The 22,825-nt window shown below is 41.6% G+C and overlaps 2 protein-coding genes across 8 annotated transcripts in view; both read right to left on the reverse strand.

Moving 5' to 3' along the window:
* The window catches only part of cnnm2b (cyclin and CBS domain divalent metal cation transport mediator 2b), a 60,047-nt gene extending 49,892 nt beyond the window's left edge, over positions 1-10,155 (reverse strand). For both annotated transcript variants that reach the window (XM_045691172.2, XM_045691173.2), the window contains exon 1: positions 8,482-10,155. In XM_045691172.2, the coding sequence (XP_045547128.2) occupies positions 8,482-9,973 (1,492 nt within the window). In that variant the 5' untranslated portion in view covers positions 9,974-10,155. The remainder of the gene's footprint in view (positions 1-8,481) is intronic.
* Positions 10,156-11,846: 1,691 nt separating this feature from the next.
* LOC100286452 (arsenic (+3 oxidation state) methyltransferase) lies at positions 11,847-22,199 on the reverse strand. 6 transcript variants are annotated; one of them, XM_045690447.2, is made up of 13 exons: positions 22,063-22,199; positions 21,681-21,732; positions 20,790-20,917; positions 20,368-20,518; positions 18,294-18,430; positions 18,103-18,172; positions 17,697-17,778; positions 17,431-17,562; positions 17,107-17,246; positions 16,706-16,828; positions 14,591-14,739; positions 13,716-13,845; positions 11,847-11,983 (listed from the first exon to the last, which is right to left on the reverse strand). In XM_045690447.2, exons 1-11 carry the CDS (start codon positions 22,086-22,088, stop codon positions 14,635-14,637), a joined length of 1,146 nt encoding a protein of 381 aa, XP_045546403.2. In that variant the 5' UTR covers positions 22,089-22,199; the 3' UTR covers positions 11,847-11,983; positions 13,716-13,845; positions 14,591-14,634.
* Between the last annotated feature and the right edge of the window lie 626 nt (positions 22,200-22,825).

Raw genomic sequence — 22,825 nt, forward strand, 5'->3', positions numbered from 1 at the left:
TGAACAGAAGCAGAACTCTAGTATTTTGAGGATTGACCACATCTTGAGGAAGTGCAACAGAGGCTAGGATCAAAAGGCATTTGAACATAGACAACCGCGGGTTCAGTTCAGTTGGTTTGAGGCAGGAACGGTATGGCTCTGCCATATCTCTTGCATCTAATCCAGTCCTTCAGGATAAGCAGGTGAGGAAATTAGATATGGCATATCATACCCTTGTCTATTATTTCCTATTGGTGAATCTCCAACAGGAGTACGCCACTGTTCTCAAGAGCCGGCGGAGGTACTGTACGGAAGTGCTAAAGCATTATGTTCATTTTCTAACACAGCTTCTAATACAGGCCTGCCAAGTAGGACGAATTTGGAGTATCACGCTTTTTCAACCCATGCCAAATTTCACAGGTTAACGACCGATTAACGACTGTTTATATGTGTGGATCACAAGAACAGTAGTAATACCTTATTGTGTAATTAAATACATTAAGTAACAACTGACATATTTCAACGGAACAACAATGGAACAATACTCAAGTGCCTTCTGGGTAAGGATGGCTTTTTAGGAAAGACCGTAATTAATCGTGACTACACAAAATAGCGGTAAATGTATGAGTTTGCTTCTGCCCTTAATACTGTAATACGAGAAGTCATTTAAGATGTGTTCAAACACATGAAGAAGACAAGTTGTGATACCAGATCAGACAGACATTGCAGTCAGAAACACACTGAGGCTGGAAGCTGGATCCATTTTCCTCAACAGTGACACTGCTAATCAGTTTTGAAGGTCCAATACAGCCATTTTTATCTCAACATCAAATGATTTCTGTCTAACAACTAAGCACCTTACTGTAAGAGATTTCCATTTCAAATGGGCAAAAGTTTTTCAATAAATAATTTTGCTAGGACTGTCTGGGAGTGGTCTGAGCGGGGAGGGGAAAACTGAAAACGAGCTGTTATTGGCAGAGAGGTTTGGAACTATCTTTCTTATTGGTCTTTCAACCAATTTACCGCATGGTGATGTCACCAGGCAGGTCAAAACTCCATCCCCTAGAACAGGATGGCATTTCAGGCAGTCTATTGAAACAGCTCTACGACTAAAAGGGCATTATCATAATTTTCAAAATTTCACAGTATTATTCCAACCTTAAAGCGTGGAAATATATATAAAACATGGGAAACTCACGTTTTTGACAGCACCTGGCCTTTAAAAAGTCTACTCCATGTTATACTACAATTCGAGGAATGTAGGCCATTTGAAAAGCCTGGCTTTTAACACAACCGGCTCAAACAAACTGATCACCGAAGTGTATTTATTCTCAACAGACCTGGGTTCAATAAAGTAGTCACAATAACTGCAAACCATGCCAATCTGTCACTCCAGGCAGGCTAAAGAAAACACTCAAAGTACTAAAACAACAAAGAGTATTTGAACCGAGGTCTGATTCTCAGAAATACTTCAAACCGATCATTTAGGAACACTACGCTTTCATTGAACACTTCAAGCTTGCCAAAACATGCCTAGTTTGAGTTGCATACAAAAAAAAATGAGATAAAATGAACTCTTGTTTAGTGAGACAAGAGTGACTAAAACCGAGACAAACAATCCACATTAAGGTGAAGCATGTAATCAATAGATAAAGTAAAGAGTCTTGAAGGAAAAGTCATGCTGTGTTCAAAGGGGTATCCCTCACCAGGAGCCATTCCTGTCCAACTGCCAACATGACGCCATTTAATCCCACCTCTTATTTCGGCATTATAAGCACAAGGACTGTTACCAGGTGAACAAACGCTCAAGCACAGCTTTATTTGCTGCCGAGAATTGAAAACCACTTTTGTGACATGATAATTCGAAATGCGTCCGCTGAAGAAATATCCCTGAAAGTGTTAAAATACTTCAATATCAACTAGGTTAGCTTCACTTGAAGACAAAAAGGAAGGAGAAAGGCGGCTGTGGAGGCTGCTGAATCTGAATTAAGCATCGATTGGCCTATATTGCAGGAAAGGGGCGAACTAGTTCAATACGTGCCAGGGCTCATGTAGCCCCTAGTACACTATTAAAATGAAGTGCTTTGTAATAACAAAACTAGTGGCAACTGTGCTGCCACCAACTCAAAGGAGACGAAACCTTAACTTTTCTGGGGTATTGAAACACATCAACCTGAGATGTTTTGAAACATGACACAGTGTGTTGTAACACCAATTGATCAAGCATTGTGCAACACCTTGCCAGGGGCTGGGAGCACTTCCGGAAAAGGTTGAAAACACTATTTTGATGTTTCAAGTTCTGTTTAGTGCAGAATTTTGGCAGGCGTGGGGGTTACATTACATCAAACATTGCAGGATACTGTATTTGCCTCTACCGTAAAAAGTATCATCATTGAACGTAATTTTGCCTGACAATTTTGATATCCGTTCATTATTATCCATTACACCTCATGGCATAACAAGTTACTTAATACTAATATAGAAGTATACATTTCTTTCTTCAAAAATGCATACAACATTATGTAAAAGAATCATAAAATCTAAAATGTTGAATTACCCACAATCCTCTAAAAACTGAGCCAGGTGGGAAGATAGGAAATGCAAGTAGAATAAAACCAGACTTCTGATTAGTTAAATACATACATTTTCTCTATCTTTGGTTATCCTCATATGAAATATCTTACATTTTGAGAAACATTAAGTTGGATTTATTCTTACTATTTTTTGGTTCAATTAAATTAACAAATCATTGAAACAACTCAATATTAGGAAGGTGTTCCTAATGTTAGGTATACTCAGTTTAGTCTGCAAAAAATATATATTTTGTGTGTTTTGATGCTGCCTTTTACATGCCCAATAGTGTTTTCACAGCACTATCTTAAAAACACCAAAATTAAAATTTAAGAACCACTTTGGGTGTTTCAGAGTGCTTTTATTCTGTTTTAAAACACTATCTGTGTATTCATTACACAATACCAGATCAGACAGACTTTGCAGTCAGAAACACACTGAGGCTGGAACCCTCCCCGCTCAGACCAAATCATCTTGTTTTGAGTCTTTCTGTTTTTACAGTGTAGTCTACACTGGAAGCCTCTTTCTCAACCCCAATCAAGCACATACAGCACATAGTATTGTAGTTATATGTGAGACAGAAACAGACACGAGTGGAATGTAGCAGAACTGGAAAACGAGGAATGACACTTTCGAGGAACGATGGCGATGCGCAGCTTAGTTTGAACGACAGCAGTCCTTCCCACCTGCAGTGGCTGGCACTGGGCCACGTTATACTGTCCAAGGTTATGGAGTTCAGGGAGGGATAAGGTTCAAATCAACCCTCTCTGTGTGTGTGTGTGTGTGTGTGTGTGTGCGTGTGTGTGTGTGTGCGTGCATGCGTGCGTGCGTGTGTGATTCAAAACACAAGCAGAAGGCGAACCTCGATCTACCTTTGTAAATATGTCACGTGTCTGGGAAATATGACAACATAAGACTAGTAAAACTTAAAGGGGGTGCAACAAGTGAGTGACATCGTTAAAAAAACAAGACTGGACATGAGTGTGATTGGCCCCATTCTGTGTGTGCTACTTGGGTTCATCACAAAGGGCACACGTTGACCCACTCATTAACACACTACTCCTGCTGCTTGACCACCTAATCTCCTGTATGGCTAGTAGTCTCTAAATGTCGCTAATTGTCACTGTCACTAAGTGTCACTACCAGTCGCTAATTGTCACGAATTGTTGCAATCCGACAGAAACTAACAAAGGGGTTCAGAAGTTTCCAAGGGGTTGTCTGTCTCGATTTAAAGGTCTAGGATGACGATAGTGGCTTAGGTCAAGCCACCAACCTGAACCTTAGCATGGGGGCATAGTATTAAGAACTGCCACCACTGTTTTTTTTTGTTTCTTGTGCTCCTTCTCACTCTTCAGGTGGAAGCTGGTTTACTTTACAGTTGCAGTGCAGAAAGTGAAAGCATCCTCTTCAACCACAAACAGAGCCAGCAAGAAACGGCTAATTCAAAACAGTTCAAAAGTTAAACCAATTACGCTTTTCATGTGCTTTACACTGAGTATACCTAACATTAGGAATACTCCTTGCCCTCAGAACACCTCAATTCGTTGAGGCATGGACTCTACAAGGTGTTGAAAGCGTTCCACAGGGATGCTGACCCATGTTGACTCTAATGCTTCCCACAGTTGTGTCAAGTTGGCTGGATGTCCTCTGGATGGTGGACAAATCTTGATACACACGGGAAACTGTTGAGCGTAAAAAACCCAGTAACGGTGGAGTTCTTGACACAAACCGGTGTACCTGGCACCTACTATCATATCCCGTTAAAAGGCATTTAAACCTTTTGCCTTGCCCATTCACCCTCTGAATGGCACACATACACAATCCATGTCTCAATTGTCTCAAGGCTTAAAAATCCTTCTTTAACCTGCCTCCTCCGTTTCATATACACTGACTGAAGTGGATTTAACAAGTGACATCAATAAGGGATCATAGCTTTCACCTGGTCAGTCTATGTCATGGAAAGCGCAGGTGTTCTTAATGTTTTTTCCACCCAGTGTATCTCTAAAGTATGTAGCTGTTGGAGCAGATGTGGCGGGAGGCTTTTTTCTTTCTTTCTTCAACCCAACTTCAGACGGCTGTGCAGCAACCAGCTCCACAAGAGGCAGTCAAATTAATTAACAATGACTTACAATACAAAGCACTTTGAACCGAGTGTGGTGCCGTGACTAGAGGCAGATTGACGAGAAACTTTGACCTCCCTTTCTCAGGATTTACAACCGCTCCAGAGGTTGGACGGAAGGAAGGCGAGTTCCCTCTGGAGCAGAGCCAAGAACAGGAACCCAAAGACCGCACTGGCACCTGGCCTCGTGGCCTTGCTGGGAGGCTGGAACCTGGAGGACTAGGGTTTAGTCTGACGTACCTTACCTATATGTACAATCTACAAAAAGGTTATATCTAGAACTTTAAATCTGCAGTATATAACTTTTTTGGCGAGCCAACCAAATTCACACAGAAATTGGAGTTATAGATCTGTCATTCTCATTGAAAGCAAGTCTAAAAAGTGGTAGATCTGTTCTATGTGCGCAATTTCTATGCTTCCCGTTCTTAAAGATGCACTATGCAGAAATCGCTCACCATTTCCTGGTTGCTAAAATTCTAATAGTTCGCCTAATTTCAGTTTGTGACAAAACAAGCAAGAATCGTGTAGAGAATCACTGTACCATCTAAACCGCTGTGAAATATATTTTCCATAAGCAAAAATATAGCATTTTCAGCTGTGTGAAGCTGGTGTTTAAAACTGAAGGTGAAAGAGCCAGGCTGTTGGCTTTAGTGAATGAGAGCTGTGGTGGTCGATAATGAGGGTTTTACGGGTCATGTTCTGGGATCACTGATGATGTCTAAAGGACTGGCCATAGGTCAGCAATATCCTATAATAGATAAGATAATCAATGCAGTTGCTGTTCTGTTCTGACCACCTTCTAGTCTGCTAATCATATTCATGCATTAATGAATCCATTAAGCAAATGCTAATGCATACCGTTGTCCACTATATTAATAGAAACCTAATTTGAAGTAATCACACCATGGTTTCTGTAAAGATTTTCAACACTGACAGAAAACTTCAAATGAATGTGACCAAATTAATGAATATGCATAATATGTAACACATTATACATTAGCCTTCAAACAAGGCTACTTTGACAAGCACAGTTATTTTTTCCATTAATTTACTTCGCATTAATCGGATTTTACAATAAACCAAAACCAACACTCTAGCGATTGAATAATGAATATAAAATGCCTAATTGACATTATTTCTCTGAAAAAACGGAGTTCAGTGAAATCATAGTCATATTGACTAGATGAACATGGTCACAACCAGTCTTAAAGTTAAGTATGATAGGCCACAAAGTGTAAGTAGTCTGTTTTAAGCCTCGTAATGATGTAACAACCGTAATGATGTAAAAACCGTAATGATGTAAAAAATGTAATGATATAACAACCGTAATGATGTAACAACCGTAATGATGTAAAAACCGTAATGATGTAAAAAATGTAATGATATAACAACCGTAATGATGTAACAACCATGATGTAAAAAATGTAATGATATAATAACCGTAATGATGTAACAACCGTAATGATGTAACAACCGTAATGATGTCAAAAAAACGTAATGATGTAACAACCGTAATGATGTAAAAAAAAAATGAATGACGTAACAACCGTAATGATGTAACAACCGTAATGATGTAAAAAATGTAATGATGTAACAACCGTAATGATGTAACAACCGTAATGATGTAAAAAATGTAATGATGAAACAACCGTAATGATGTAACAACTGTAATGATGTAAAAAAATGTATGATGTAACAACCGTAATGATGTAACAACCGTAATGATGTAAAAAATGTAATGATGTAAAAAATGTAATGATGTAAAAAATGTAATGATGTAACAACCGTAATGATGTAACAACCGTAATGATGTACAAAATGTAATGACGTAACAACTGTAATGATGTAACAACCGTAATGACGTAACAACCGTAATGATGTAACAACCGTAATGATGTAAAAAATGTAATGATGTAACAACCGTAATGATGTAACAACCGTAATGATGTAAAAAATGTAATGATGTAAAAAATGTAATGATGTAAAAAATGTAATGATGTAACAACCGTAATGATGTAACAACCGTAATGATGTAAAAAATTTAATGACGTAACAACTGTAATGATGTAACAACCGTAATGACGTAACAACCGTAATGATGTAACAACCGTAATGACGTAACAACCGTAATGATGTAACAACCGTAATGATGTAAAAAATGTAATGACGTAACAACCGTATTGATGTAACAACCGTAATGACGTAACAACCGTAATGACGTAACAACCGTAATGACGTAACAACCGTAATGACGTAACAACTGTAATGATGTAACAACCGTAATGATGTAACAACCGTAATGATGTAACAACCGTAATGATGTAACAACCGTAATGACGTAACAACCGTAATGACGTAACAACCGTAATGACGTAACAACCGTAATGATGTAACAACCGTAATGACGTAACAACCGTAATGACGTAACAACCGTAATGACGTAACAACCGTGTGCACAGAAGCTGCCTGATCAAAACGTATATCGTCCCTGCTATCAACAGACAGGTGTGATAGTCAGTGTCAGATTGTGATGAAACCAAAACTCACCTTAAAATGAAAACTTTACAAAGTGAATAACTATGTCATAAAGTGTAACTCCGTGGGTGTTAAGAGAGAGGAGTTATTCATTATTCACACGACTGCATTCCAGTGGGCAGGACGAAGGGAGTTATCACCGCCATCATTCAGAGGCAATGCACACAACTTAGAGTAGGGAGAGGAGGGGATTTAAGCAGGTTCTCAAACAAGATGCCCCCACCTGATAACCTCAGCACTGACGTGGTTGTACCATTCCCATGAATGAATTTCCTAATGCAAGTCACAAACCACAGAGGGGGAGGGAGGGAGGGAGGGAGAGAGAGAGAGAGAGAGAGAGAGAGAGAGAGAGAGAGAGAGTGGGAACCGTGTGAACATTAACGAGGAATGGAAGTGATGGTGAAAGATAACATGAAATTCTCCCACTCCACCTTTTCTTTGCAGGAAATTACCCAAGAGGTAAAAACAAATGCACCACATCTCTGACAAAGAATGGCAGCCAGCTACTTTAGGATGCCATTCCTCCCCACCTCACCTCACCTTTTTTTTTATTGTATCTGGGATTTTTTTGTGACACCCTTCCTGATGGAGCAACACCACACTCCATCTTCCTGAAAGTCGGGTTTTGTGGTTTGGCTTAACATCTTTGTTTACACACTAGAAACAGTTGGGGCATCAAGGAGGCACCTGAAGGACAGCAGGCCGTCTGTGCTATGAGGTCATTCATGTGTCTCAGTCAAATTTTAAATGACAGTAATCTGTTATTAGACAGTAAGACACAGATTACTTGACCATCTTCCAGAGGGAAATGGTCTTTGAGCTCTCTATGATGAGCTCTCTATGATGTCATAGTATTATCATAGTAGGGGATCTGATCTGGATATTATTATGTCAAGTGTGTGACATTATACATACAGTCAAGGAACTGGGACAGTGTTGTTCCCAAAAGGCAAATACCCCCTGATTGAAGATTGTGATGTTTTCCCTAACTATAAAATGCCATAAATATGAAGACATGAATAGAAATCTACAGTGGAGATGTAATACAGTGAATTGTCTGCTTACTAATGCATAGCAACACTTGTTTCTCTTGGTTACTATATAATCAGTCTGTGTTCCGATGAAACGTCATTCTCACATTTGCAATGAATCCCTAGACCATAGACATGCCAAATGAAAGCCATGATGGAACAGTCATCCCACATTTCGCTTGAAATGGCATGATCATTTGATTGACAGGATACAGTCGGGCAAATCAAAAATGAAACCCCTCTCACCTTTCTTGAACTCCTCCAGCATGGCATCCAGCCTGGTGTCATTGAACACAAAATGCAGCTGATGGCTGTAAAACTTAGTGATGGTTTTCAGCGGCGTAGAATCATCTGGGTCGACAAACGCCAGGTCCTTCACGAACAATAGATCCACAATGTTGGACCTCTCGCCCTCGAACACGGGGATGCGCGTGTAGCCGCTCTCCATGATTTCAGACATGGTGTTGAAGTCGAGGATAGCATCACCTGGAATCATAAAACAATCTCTTAGCGGGGTCATCACGTCCTCCACAGTCTTAGTCCGTAGCTCCAAGGCGCCCTGAATGATGTTCAACTCCTCTTTGACCAGATCATTGTACGGATCCGTGACTCGGAGCATCTCCAAAAGCTTCTCGCGGTTGTACACAGTGCCTATCTCTTGGCCCAAAAGGTAATCTAGAAGTTTGCTCACTGGGTATGACGCGGGGAAGGTGAGCAGCATGAAAAACTTGGTGAGGAAAATGGTGTTGGCTCCAACGGCAAGGCCATGTCTTGAGCATATGGCTTGAGGGACAATCTCTCCAAAGATGACAATTCCAATAGTTGACATCACCACAGCTATCAGCCCAGAACCTGCAATATCATCAAATAAGATAGTTAGAGTTGTATTCACGAGCACGTTGCCTAGGAGAAGTGAGCAAAGCAGGTAATTCCCTTGGCTCCTAACTGGCTCTATCTTTTTGGCATAATTCTTCTCCATCTCTGTGCCACAATTCTGGACTATTTGGAGCTCCATTGGGTCCAGCGCCATCAGTCCCAAGTTCAACCCGCTGAACATGCCTGACAGACACAGCAACATGGAAATAAAGATGACTTGAAGCCAGAAGGGGAGCAGAAACCTCTTCTCCTCCACAACTATCACTTTAGTGTCATCTCCGTCGTGGTAAATCCAGGTGTTTTCGGTCCATGGGTCGTGCAGGCCGGCGGCGTGGTGGGCAGGTGTTGAGGTGGCGATGCACAGGTAATAAGATTTACTCCTCTCGGTTTTTCGAAGGGGTTTGACCTCGATTTCAACTACTCCCGACGTTCTGCGACTTAGAATGATGTTGGGCAAAATGATTATATCCGAGGTCCTGATACCGCAGGGATGCGCGGACGTATCCTCTTTGCTCCCGTTGTCCCCCGACAAGCTGTCGATGTCCCCGACTGGTCGGATCTGCTCGTGTTCCGTAAATGCAATTTTGGACCAGGTCTCGTTGTTTATGTTTTGCCCGTAGACCCTCAATTTGACACGAGACCGTTCACTCACTCGTAGGTAGCCCCTATCCATAAAGGAAATGTCGTCCGTGTCCTCCAACCGGAGCCCGATGATAACCGTGTCCGACTCTACCCCTCCTTCCTTGCCACTTGTCGAGGTGACCAAACAACCGCTGACAGTTAAGAAAATCATCGTCAGAGCTCGAACCCGGCTAAGTGACGCCATTTTTGCAGAGGGTACTGGGGCCGACGGCTCAGCCATGTTGATAATGGGCAACCTCCTGAATGAAAAGGGCTTTTAAAAATCAGAGCCAATCGGAGTCCGCCTTCATCTCCACCGGGGGTCGCCGTGATTTGTGCAGCATCGGGGACCCAAGCGCTTGGTTCCACTACGAGTCCGAAACTGATTACTCCTAGAGCGAACTCGTGCCTCCCCTGATGTCCCGGAGACAGACGACGGTAGCACCCAATCCAGTGCGGCAGTTGGACGGGGGCGGAGTTTTCGCCGCAGCTCTAACGAATGAAATTCCAAAACAAGCGCACCTCACGCAAAAAAGCCCAAGACACTTTCCTCGTGACTTTTTCAGATGGATTTCAGAGGCAACCAATAAATAATGAATTGGTGGGTAGATCCATAATATTTGATTTATCTGGGGGGAGTGAACGGTGCGTCATTATGCAATGTTCTCTCCATTGCAGAGGAGATCGAGAGGTAGAGGGAGAGAGTTGATTCAGCGGGCTGAATGGAATGCATGCTTTTAGGCTCTGTGACATTCTTTATGCATTTTAGATTAGTTCCTTAAGATGACCAAACAAGCAGTCACAATGCATTTTATAGCTTAGTGTATGGTATGTCTTGTAGACTATTTAAAGATGATCTGCAAAGCCTAATTGTAGGTTGACCAACCAAACCAATACAAATGCATGATAGGCATTGGAAATGATATAGATAGACAAAACGTACAGTAATTACCATGCGTAATATTAGCCTAATAAACAGATAATTACGCAAAATGCCTAGACGCATGTATAAGATTTTTTTTGTTTTTAAATACTGTAGCCTACAATGTTCTGGTGTGAAAATAATTAGTTATATCATACAAAGTGTGCAAATTCATGAATTAATCACCCATCATTAATAGGCAATTTAGCCCACGCATGATGCGTGTTATGCATGAATCACATTTCAATGGGCTACTTTCACAAAGTAGGCATTGGGCATCATTAAAAAACGGAGGGATAGGTAGAATAGTATTACAAAATCACATTGAGGTAGCAGAGTCATTATCTGTCCAATCGGGGATTATGATGACAAAGGCACGCATGTCAACTCATGGATAATAGGCCTATTCTGCCTGACATATCAGAACATGGAGCAAAGCAAATAAACAACATCAGATGAAGCACATATGTTTCTACTACAGATATATATATTTTTTCCTGTTTTCAGGTGATGGAATATTTCCGTTCTCTTCAGGGGCTGGTTGTTTATCAACAAAACCGACGCATGCACAACTATGGGGTAAAACCGACAGGGTTGACTTAGATTGTTGATAACGTGTAAACTACAGTTAGTCGCCAATATTTATTGAAAACAGAAATAAAGTTGCACCATGAACACTTGTTGTCTCTCAAATACATTGCTACAGTTGTTGGTTAGGTAGCTAGCGAATTTTAGCCATGTCATCATTGAGGTGACAGTCAAATAACCAACAACAACAAAAATACCTAGTATCCAGAACAAGATAAAACTAGCAGAAACGAGCCACTTACAATTCACCACAGGGAAGTTTCTTGTCATTTTTTGCTAGCTATCTGGCCATCCAGAACCATAACAACACATGGACTTCTGCGCCTTTGAAGCGCCCGCAAAGTTTTCTAGACGTTGTCAGCTAACTAGTCTATAGGTGTTATGACACTGGACGTAGTTGTAGCAGGGATTGTGTCCAACAGTGCGCAGTTGGGCTGTAGACGCTGTAGACGCGCACCCACATCTGATTGGAGCAGTGCATCTCTGAGATTGGGTGCTCTCCAATAGGCGAACAGGGGAGGGTCTTTGAATAGCCTACATATTTGAATTTGGAATCAGACGTCAATATGTGCCAATGTTTATTTAAAATGTTCATAAATGCTAAAGAGCGGTGTAAAGGTAGAAGTGAAAACACACAAATATTTTTTCTCAATGTTGTGCATGCCTCAGCAATTGATCTCTCTCGGTGTCTTTTGCCCGATTGTAGGCTGTCTTTATCCAGGTGTCCTTGTATCCCTGTTCCTGGAAGCGGGAGGACAAAGCAGCAGTGTTAGTCTCACATAATGACATGGATGAGCAGTTCCTACAAATTCTCTAGAACTGGCTAATGGGCAGCGTAGGCCTACGTGCTAATCGACATTGTAAGGTCCGCATCACCGAACACACGTCATCCATTCGTAGAAACAATCAGCAGTCTCGTGTCGCCAAGCGCAGAATTCAATCAGGACATTACAACACTCGATCAAGTTCATCGCGATAGAGAAGGTTCACATGCCCCTTAGGGATGATAACTAGTAAAACGATAATGCTTCTTGATCCACTACCTGGACACTGTCTCCCCTAGGGACGTAATGAGGAACTCGATCTCTTTTTGATTTAAAAACATTTAGGCTACTGTATAACGGCCATGTTTTGTTTTGATTTATTTGTATCAATATTGTTTTGCCTTTGCACACGTCACGGGAGCATTTCGCTACACCAGCAATAACATCTGCTAAATATTTGTATGCGACAAATAAAATGTTATTTTATTTGATAAAATGGTTTACAAAATATTATGAACACCTGCTCTTCCAATGAAATAGACCAGGGATGTGCAACTGGCTGCATGCGGCCCTTTTGTAGGCCTGCGGATTATTATTATTTTTTTTACCTCAGTCGGGGTCTCAACATACAGTTAAGAGTTAGAATAATAGTATACACAAGATGCAATTTCGAAATTTGGTTGTGCATCAGCAGTCACTCAGTTACCCCATGTCAGCTCCGTTTGTTTGATTGTTAAATGAGTCTAGTGGCCAGCTATCTAAACGTGTTGTAAGCATGGTCGAATTACCGACCGGCGTAGGGCACATTGATCATCAGTTAAACATTTGCCTCCACACTATGACAAAATGTGTAGAATAGCAGGAAATGAGCTGTTAAACGGCAACATGTTCTCTACGGCCAATGGCAAAACGTGCAGAATTGCAGGAAATGAACTTTAAAACATATATTTTTTCTCTTCAGCTATCATGAGGGTGGCTGCTAAAATGTTTTGCCCGCAAGGTGGGGAGGGGGTTATGGATGTGGGTATGCAGACCAGTGGAGGCTGCTGATGGATTATGGCTCATAATGATGGCTGGAACAGAGCAAACGGAATAGCATCAAACACCTGGAAACCATGTGATACCATTCCACTGATTCTGCTCTAGTCATTACCATGAGCCCGTCCTCCCAAATGAAGGTGCCACCAACCTCCTGTGATGCAGACCCACTAGCCACTGCTGCCACTCATGACGAGTCAAAGTTTCCCATCCTTGACATAGAATCCAGATGAAAGCTATGATCCCTTATTGATGTCACTTGTTAAATCCACTTCAACCAGTGTAGATGAAGGGGAGGAGACAAGTTAGAGAAGGATTTTTAAGCCTTGAGACATAGATTGTGTATGTGTGCCATTCAAAGGGTGAATGGGCAAGACAAGATGCCTTTGAACGGGGTATGGTAGTAGGTGTCAAGAACTGCAATTATGCTGGTTTTTCACACTCAATAGTTTCCTGTGTGTATCAATAATGATCCACCACCCAAAGCACATCCAGCCAACTTGATTTGATGTTGATTTACTAGGATCCCAATTAGCCAACGCCAATGGCGACAGCTAGTCTTACTGGGGTCTGACAGACAATAAAAAAAGTCTTTACAGACAAAAGACAATTTACATACATCTAAAAACATGAACATGTAGTGTGTGTGTGTGTCTGTCAGTTACACATACATGTCAGTACATATACACAACAAGTAGAAACTTGACACAATGGTGGGAAGCAGTGGAGTCATGGGCCAGCATCCCTGTAGATCACTTTCAACACCTTGTAGAGTCCATGCCGAGATGAATTGAGGCTGTTCTGAGAGGGGGTGAAACGCAGTATTAGGAAGCTGGTCTTAATGTTTTGTACACTCAGTGTATATCATGTCGACCTATGATTCTGTCTAAATGTATTGTCTAATATGTATACCTTTGTAAACATGGTATATAAAAATATATTGTCAACTGTGACTTGATTGCTAACCAGTTGTCTAATTGAAATGACTAATTGTTGTTCACTTGAACTTGTATGAATACAGACTGCAGGAGTTTCCTCACAAAGCAGACCCTTGAAAAATACCTTGTCGAAACTTTGGGTGTTTATGAATGAAATGAAAATACTAAGAATATAACTGATATCCCAAGTGTGCTTTCCCCTGTGGATCAGTGGAGGCTGGTGGAAGGAGATATAGGAGAACGGGCTCATTGTAATGGCTGGAATGGTATTAATGGAACAGAGTCAAGCGTAGTTTCCATATTAGCGATGTTTGATACCGTTCCATTCATTCCATTTCGGCCATTAGAATGAGCACATCCTCCAATAGCTCCTCACACCAGCCGCCACTGCGGTGGATATATTCTTTTGCATTTCTCTCCCACACACCCATCTTGAAATCTAAGGCCTACTTCATTAAAGAGAGACACACTGACCACTTCTTCACTGCCGGGAATGTGTTTGGATTATGACAATATTAACACAGTTATACAATTAATACATGAGCCTAATTTAAGGCTTGGCAAAAATCCATAGTTTGACATGAATTCCAATTATTGTTCATTCATACACAGTATAATCATTCTCTGTCTCTCTCGTATCTTGGGTACGCCATCACTTGCAACAGGATGACTCTGCACCACAGCACCCCCCTGTGGCAGAAGAGACAGTTGCACTCCCCAGCTGCAGCACCAGTTCAAAGGGATTCACCGTGCCCACCTGCAATGACACACAGCATGACAGACAGCACAGGGTTTCCCTGGAAATCACTAAGAAACACTGCATGCCATATTTACACAACGTCATGGTTGTGCGTTATGTAATAACCTTATATGATAATAACCCCACTATCTTACAAGGTTAGGGTCCATTCCATATAACCTCCAGTCCATTCAGCAATGTATTTGAAGTGAATTACAGAGAAATACCATTTAAATAATATGAATCACATTTATTACATATCAAACTCCATGTTGAGTCATATTATGCAACAGCTGTCAGCGACCCTGGATCGGTATTTGTGACTATGCAATACGTTTTTATCTGCCATTAGTTTATCTTTTCACCGTTTGCCTGAAGCTGTAGCTTGTAGATGCTGTAGCTTGTACAAGCTGTACATACTTTCCATACAGTTTATTATTACGGCATGAAATCATGACCTGGGCCCGTATCCACAAAGCATCTCAGAGGAGGAATGCTGATCTAGGATCAGTTTTAGCCTTTTATGTCATTATAAGATAATATTATATGGACAGATCCTAGATCAGCACTACTAGACTGAGATGCTTTGTGGATACAGACCCAGATCTGTTTGCCCTTTGAGTTCACTTGCAACAGAGAGTCTAAAAGGTAGAGATAATAATCATCTAAACTAGAGTTAGGAGCAAACTAAATAAAGTACCTGGTAACTAGCTTTGGGACACAACACCTATTGTCTCTCAGTAATGGGTTACCAGTAGCTTTGGGACACAACATCAGTAGTCTGTGTACTGGTTGGACTCCCTGAGTTGTGCCTCGTTCTGGTGGTTGGCGACGGAAAATAACCATTCCACATTATAGCTAGCTACACCCCAAAAACCTTCCTGCCAACAAAAGCATAGGTATAATCTCTAGGAACTCTACTTACCAAACATAAAGTGAAATAAGTCCCTCGCTATCAAATAAACATCAGAATACAACTTTTACCCGAACCTCACCATATTCCTTCCAAGTTTGACCCCTCCCTTCACACAAGACTTCCTCCCACGAAATCTACCACTGTTCACACAGCAGGAATATGATGCGGTTTGGACAAAAGTTGGATTCAGATGTTTATTTGATAGCGAGGGAAACATTTCACTTTATGTCTGGTAAGTAGAGGTCCTGGAGATTATACAAATGCTTTTGTTGACAGGAAACTTTTGTTGTTGTAGGTAAAGCCGTCTACAATGTGGTATGGTTCTTGTCCGTCGCCATCCACCAGAACGAGGCACAACTCAGGGAGTTCAACCAGCACACTGATGATGTGTCCCAAAGCTACTGGTAACCCTTTACTGAGAGACAACAGGTGTAATGCATTATGATGCGGTTATAATACTGTGTATAAAGCATTGTAAAACTTGTCACGACCAAGGCATAACTGAACACCCACAGCCTGAAGAATGTGTAGGGAGTATGAAAAGGTTCAAACTGTAGGAAATAATCAAACCAAATATAGTCCTCAGTGTGTGTGTGTGTTTTGTGCTTGCGCTAATGTGTGTATGTGGTTTCAGTGACCATGAGGGACCATGATAAGAAGACATTGAGACATTCCATTGGCTGACGGGAGGACATGCATTCCTTCCTGGTTAAAGGTTCCCAGCAGGACTTTAACGCAGCCTAGTTGTGACTGCAACACATCTGCTTGACCTTGGTGTGTGTGTGTGTGTGTGTGTGTGTGTGTGTGTCTGTGTGCGTGCGTAGGGGCCAATTTGGAATTCACAGTGGGAAGGTGTCAGTGGATGTGTCATGAACTTTATACACACACATCATGACATTTATACACACACATCATGACATTTATACACACACATCATGACATTTATACACACACATCATGACATTTATACACACACATCATGACATTTATACACACACCCTGCAACCACATCTAAAACTCAGAGTATTATGACACATTAGGTGCAATTGTCCCAGTATTGGTACAAACCTTGGGTTTCTTTACACTACATCCAGCAGGTACCCCGGGCGGTTGGAAAGTGAACTCTTCAGCAAACCTGGAGTGGCTGAGGATGCTGGCCACCTCTCCATCCACCTCCACTACCTCGTCCACCTGGGGGAGACACACACACCACACACACACACACACACACACACACACACACACACACACACACACACTGTATAATACACTCCCGTGGAAAACACACCGGGCACAGATCTAGGATCAATATGAATCCAATATAACTGTATTTGACAAACTGCTACATAGGAAATGTGTTTTCCGCTCTGCTTTCAACTTCCCCATTCAACACAAACATACACATATTGGAGAGGAGCAAAGCCAAACTCCATTTGGCAGAAAAACACAAAACAGTATCTTGTACAAACCTTGAATGTGTACTGAGAGTCAAACTCCAGACTCTCCTCAAAACCAGTGATGTTGCCATTGTATATGACCAGAGAGCCTTTGTTAGAGATTTTGGGGATCTTGAAGAGACGGTAGGTGGCAGAGACAAACTTGTAGTCACCTGTAATTCCAGAGGAAATATCAACGTTTTGAACAGTCAATCTTAAAAATGTGGGGTCCCATGTATCAATGCTATAGACCCAGTATGTTATAACAATGTAACCGCTATATGGTAACTTATATGGTTAAGAGCTGATGGAAAAAATGTCACCGTCTCATGTTTAAGACGAGTTAACACATCTCACCTAGGATGGCCTCCAGTTCCATGTTGTTCACGGTGATGACATTGGCCGTGACCAATCGCGGGGGGCTGAATCCCACCTCCTGAGCCAATCGCACTAGGTCCTCCCACCAAAGCGCTCCGCCTAAACACTCCCCTAACGACAGCATTAACATCTACAGTTCACCTAGGTTATTAACTGTTGATGGTACAACAAATATAAATAGCAGCTAGAACCAGTCTAAAGCAGTGTGAAATGGAATACAGAAGCTGGTTAGTAGACATACATACCCCACAGGACTTTGTGATTCTTGATCTCATCGGAGAGCCTACTGCTACTATAGACATCACTGAAGTACAGCTCTCCTCCATCCTGACAACCAGAGAAAGTAGCAAACATCTTTAGTATGCAGGCTTAGAAGAAGCGAACGAAAGAACGTGAAAGGAGGATACCTAGTCAGTTGTACAACGATGCAGTCAACTGAAATGTGTCTTCTGCATTTCAATGTTAAACTAGCAAGGATTCTCTTTCTTATTAATTACTTTTCACTGACACGTTTAAGTACAGTAACAGCATTTTACTTCTAAGGACTGGAACATGACATGGACCTCCCTTACAAGCTTGAAAGGGTTCATTGAAGTTTTGTTGGATGTAATTACCTGATTTCTACATGATACAGTAAAGCACACAGTGTACCTTCAGCACGCGGTAAGCATCACTCAATACTTTTCTCTTGTCTGTGGACAAATTCACCACACAGTTGGATCTGTCGCACAACAAAAGGGGCAAATAATGAACCCTCACCGTACACTATTCACTATGATATTACTGTAAAAATGAACTGTAATCTTTCAAGGGTAAACAAACAACCAACAATGGCATCTTACATGATGATATCGAAGGAGTTCTCCTTGAGTCCAGCCTCCTTTAGAGCCTCGATGTTGCCCTGAACAAAATCCACATTGGGCTTCTCGTATCCAAACTCCTGCGTGTGGTGGTCCACGTACTTTCTGGCAACCTCAAGCTATAAAGAAAGAAAAACGTGTGTTCCCAGGACCGAAATACAGCAGTCCAAAACAAGAACAGAAAAAAGGGGAATTTGGCTTGCACATACATACAGTGGCTTGCGAAAGTATTCACCCCCTTGGTATTTTTCCTATTTTGTTGCCTTACAACCTGGAATTAAAATAGATTTTGGGGGGGTTTGTATCATTTGATTTAAACAACATGCATACCACTTTGAAGATGCAAAATATTTTTTATTGTGAAACAAACAAGAAATAAGACAAAAAAACATTGTACAGCCACCTTTTGCAGCAATTACAGCTGCAAGTCTCTTGGGGTATGTCTCTATTAGCTTGGCACATCTAGCCACTGGGATTTTTGCCCATTCTTCAAGGCAAAACTGCTCCAGCTCCGGATGGGTTCCACTGGTGTAGAGCAATCTTTAAGTCATACCACAGATTCTCAATTGGATTAAGGCCTGGGCTTTGACTACGACATTCCAAGACATTTAAATGTTTCCCCTTAAACCACTCGAGTGTTGCTTTAGCAGTATGCTTAAGATCATTGTCCTGCTGAAAGGTGAACCTCCGTCCCAGTCTCAAATCTCTGGAAGACTGAAACAGGTTTCCCTCAAGAATTTCCCTGTATTTAGCGCCATCCACCATTCCTTCAATTCTGACCAGTTTCCCAGTCCCTGCTGATGACAAACATCCCCGCAGCATGATGCTGCCACCACAATGCTTCACTATGGGGATGTTGTTCTCGGGGTGATGAGAGGTGTTGGATTTGCACCAGACATAGCGTTTTCCTTGATGGCCAAAAAGCTAAATTTTTGTCTCATCTGACCAGAGTGCCTTCTTCCATGTATTTGGGGAGTCTCCCAAATGCCTTTTGGCGAACACCAAACGTGTTTTCTTATTTTTTCTTTAAGCAATGGCTTTACTCTGGCCACTCTTCCAACAAGCCCAGCCCTGTGGAGTGCATGGCTTAAAGTGGTCCTATGGACAGATACTCCAATCTCCGCTGTGGAGCTTTGCAGCTCCTTCGGGGTTATCTTTGGTCTCTTTGTTGCCTCTCTGATTAATGCCCTCCTTGCTTGGTCTGTGAGTTTTGGTGAGCGGCCCTCTTTTGGCAGGTTTGTTGTGGTGCCATATTCTGTCCATTTTTTTATAATGGATTTAATGGTGCTCCGTGGGATGTTCAAAGTTTCATATATTTTTTTTTATAACCCAACCCTGATCTGTACTTCTCCACAACTTTGTCCCAGGCCTGTTTGGAGAGCTCCTTGGTCTTCATGGTGCCGCTTCCTTGGTGGTGCCCCTTGCTTAGTGGTGTTTCAAACTCTGGGGCCTTTCAGAACAGGTGTATATATACTGAGATCATGTGACACTTAGATTGCACACAGGTGGACTTTTACATTTTAGTCATTTATCAGACGCTCTTATCCAGAGCGACTTACATTTCATTTCATACATTTTTTTTCTTCTCCGTACTGGCCCCCCGTGGGAATCGAACCCACAACCCTGGCGTTGCAAACACCATGCGTTGCAAACACCATGCTCTACCAACTGAGCTACAGGGAAGACTTTAGCTAATTATGTGACTTCTGACAGTAATTGATTGCACCAGATCTTATTTAGGGGCTTCATAGCAAAGGGGATGAATACATATGCACGCACAACTTTTCCGTTTTACATTTTTTGGAAAAAGTTATTTTTTTCATTTCCCTTCACCAATTTGGACTATTTTGTCTATGTCCATTATATGAAATCCAAATAAAAATCCATTTAAATTACAGGTTGTAATGCAACAAAATAGTAAAAATGCCAAAGGGGATGAATACTTTTGCAAGGCACTGTAAACAAGCACCACAAAGTGTTGTGTTCAGCAATTGCCCTTTATGATATTAAAAACATTTTCATTGAATGGTCACCACCACACCACACCGTTGTGTACCTGATCCTCATTCATGTCGATGCCTGTGACATGGCCCTTCTCCCCGACCAGTTGGCTGAGCATGTAGCAGTCTTGCCCACTGCCACTGCCCTGGTCCAGCAGCCTGCAGCCCTCCAGACACTCTGGGACCACCAGCCCACACCCATAGTACCTGACAGAACAACAGCAGGTCAAAGGGCTACATGGTGAGTGAATTGAATCAAGTTGAACAGTTATTCATGGATGATTCAATGATCTGACGGATGATGATGGACGATCTTATTCACAACAATCGTACCCTTAACAATCTACAGGCAGACACAGACCGACAGAGACAGAAATACACACAGACATGCAATCATGTGTGAAAATAACTTCTGTTACCACTGATGTTATCAAAATGTCATTACATTGTAAATACAATGTCACAACAGTGAACCCACTTGGCTCTGACTTCAGGATGGATCTTCTTCAGAGCCTTGAGGACGAAGGCTGGGATGGCCTGAGACGGGGCTAAGCAGGCATTACTCTTCAGGTCAGACGTTTTCTTCAGGGTCTTCCCATAGTCGTCCTGAGAGAAGGTTAAACATGCCTACAGTATCAAGAGTTGTGATGAAAGTCTTACACATTTTTACTTGGCTGCATCTCATTCCATGATTGTCAATTTCAGGTTAATGTTCAACTTCATTAATTCAACTAGGCTATCAGTAGCCGTAAGCATACTGCCTGGACATACTGTGATGAATGTACAACACATTAGGAACACCTTCCTAATATTGCGTTGCACCCCCTTTTGCCCTCAGAACAAACTCAATTCATCAGAGCATGGCTCTATAAGGTGTTGAAAGTGTTCCACAGGGATGCTGGCCCATGTTGACTCCAATTCTTCCCACAGTTGTGTCAAGTTGGCTGGATGTCCTTTGGGTGGTGGACCATTCTTGATACACACAGGAAACTGTTGAGCGTGAAAAACCCAGCAGCGTTGCAGTTTTTGACACTCAAACCGGTGCGCCTGGCACCTACTACCACACCCCGTTCAAACAAACACCCTCTGAACGGCACACAATCCATGTCTCACTTGTATCAAGGCTTAAAAATCATTTTCTAACTTGTCTCCTTCCCTTCATCTACACTGATTGAAGTGGTTTTAACAAGTGACATCAATAAGGGATCATAGCTTTCACCTGGATTCACCTGGTCAGTGTATGTCATGGAAAAAGCAGGTGAGCCTAATGTTTTGTACACTCAGTGTATAAACCTACTGTACTAGTCAGCAATGGGCTACAAATATATGTAAAATGTACGAACAAAATTATACTTTAACTTTGTCATACCTTGACATCCACATGAATCACTGAATCAACGAAACAGCATTTCCCACATCCCCTATACAAATTTAAGACATGCAATTTAGCTATAGTTAAATTAACGGACAGACATTTTCACAACAGAAAAAAACATGGTCAAGATAAACATGTCAAACAAGACCTTGTTACAGTAATCTGCAAGTATATTGTCACGATAGGCCATTGTAACGATGTCGCGATTGTAACGAGTCGTGGGAAACAGTTTGGTCTTTCACTTTGCACAATCTGAAAAATTGTAGCATATGCTGGCTGGATTGTGTGACAACAATTGTAGAAAGAAATGACACCGCGAGGGGCATGGCCAACAACTTGAACAACACATCTACAACTAACACTTGTGGAAGCTTACCCGTGTTCTTTCTTGCAATCAGCCATTGTGGTCCAAATGTCCCTAATTATTACATAAGTCTAACATATAAACATTGGAATCGAAGTTAATTTGACATGACCTGTCATAACAAAATGTTGACTTCCTGGTTCTCTGTACCGCCCTCTATCCTTCAAATTAAAAGTCTCTTTCAAAATAAAATGTTAAAACTGGTTTAACGCTCATGTTGTGTTCCGGTCGAATTGGACCGATTTACAAGTTCTCTCTCTGAAAAAAATGTAGTTCATTTAATCTGATTGTCATAAGATTCCATGACTTTGTCCACACAGGGCATCTGAACACACAAAATACATTTTGATCATTTTCATTACATTTTGGGTGTTTAACTTTTTGGTGTTCACCGTCAAAAATGACCGATCATTAGAAATAAATGGGTGAAACTACAATCAGTGTATATATTTGAGTTCAGGCACATGCGCATTCATCAGCTGGTCACACTTCCTCTCCCAGACCCCCACATGCATGTGTGTTTGAGCATGCACATGCGCACACACACACACCTCACTCCCCTTCTTGGCTTCCATGGCAACCCCCACAAAAACCTTTCACATCTTCCCCCATATGTTGGCATTCTCACAAACAATCACAACATTGTTTCAATAATATATAGAACTTTTTTCGCAGCTCTGGCATATAAAGCTTTTTTGAGGCATTGCTCACAATTCATTCTGTGGCAGCACAATGACCAAACGATATACTGTATGTGAGGCTCTTGATCATATCT

The sequence above is a fragment of the Salmo salar genome, chromosome 12, assembly GCF_965601325.2.
Source record: "Salmo salar chromosome 12, fSalSal1, whole genome shotgun sequence".
Taxonomy (NCBI): Eukaryota; Metazoa; Chordata; class Actinopteri; order Salmoniformes; family Salmonidae; genus Salmo; species Salmo salar.

Excerpts from the sequence above, each read along its gene's own strand:
- LOC100286452 (XM_082958374.1), bottom strand. The coding sequence starts at position 22,088 with ATGGCTGATTGCAAGAAAGAACACGG. Across the intron at positions 17,779-18,102 it reads ATGCTTACCGCGTGCTGAAG|GATGGAGGAGAGCTGTACTT; the intron begins GTACACTGTGTG and ends TCTGGTTGTCAG. Across the intron at positions 16,829-17,106 it reads ACTCTCAGTACACATTCAAG|GTGGACGAGGTAGTGGAGGT; the intron begins GTTTGTACAAGA and ends TGTCTCCCCCAG.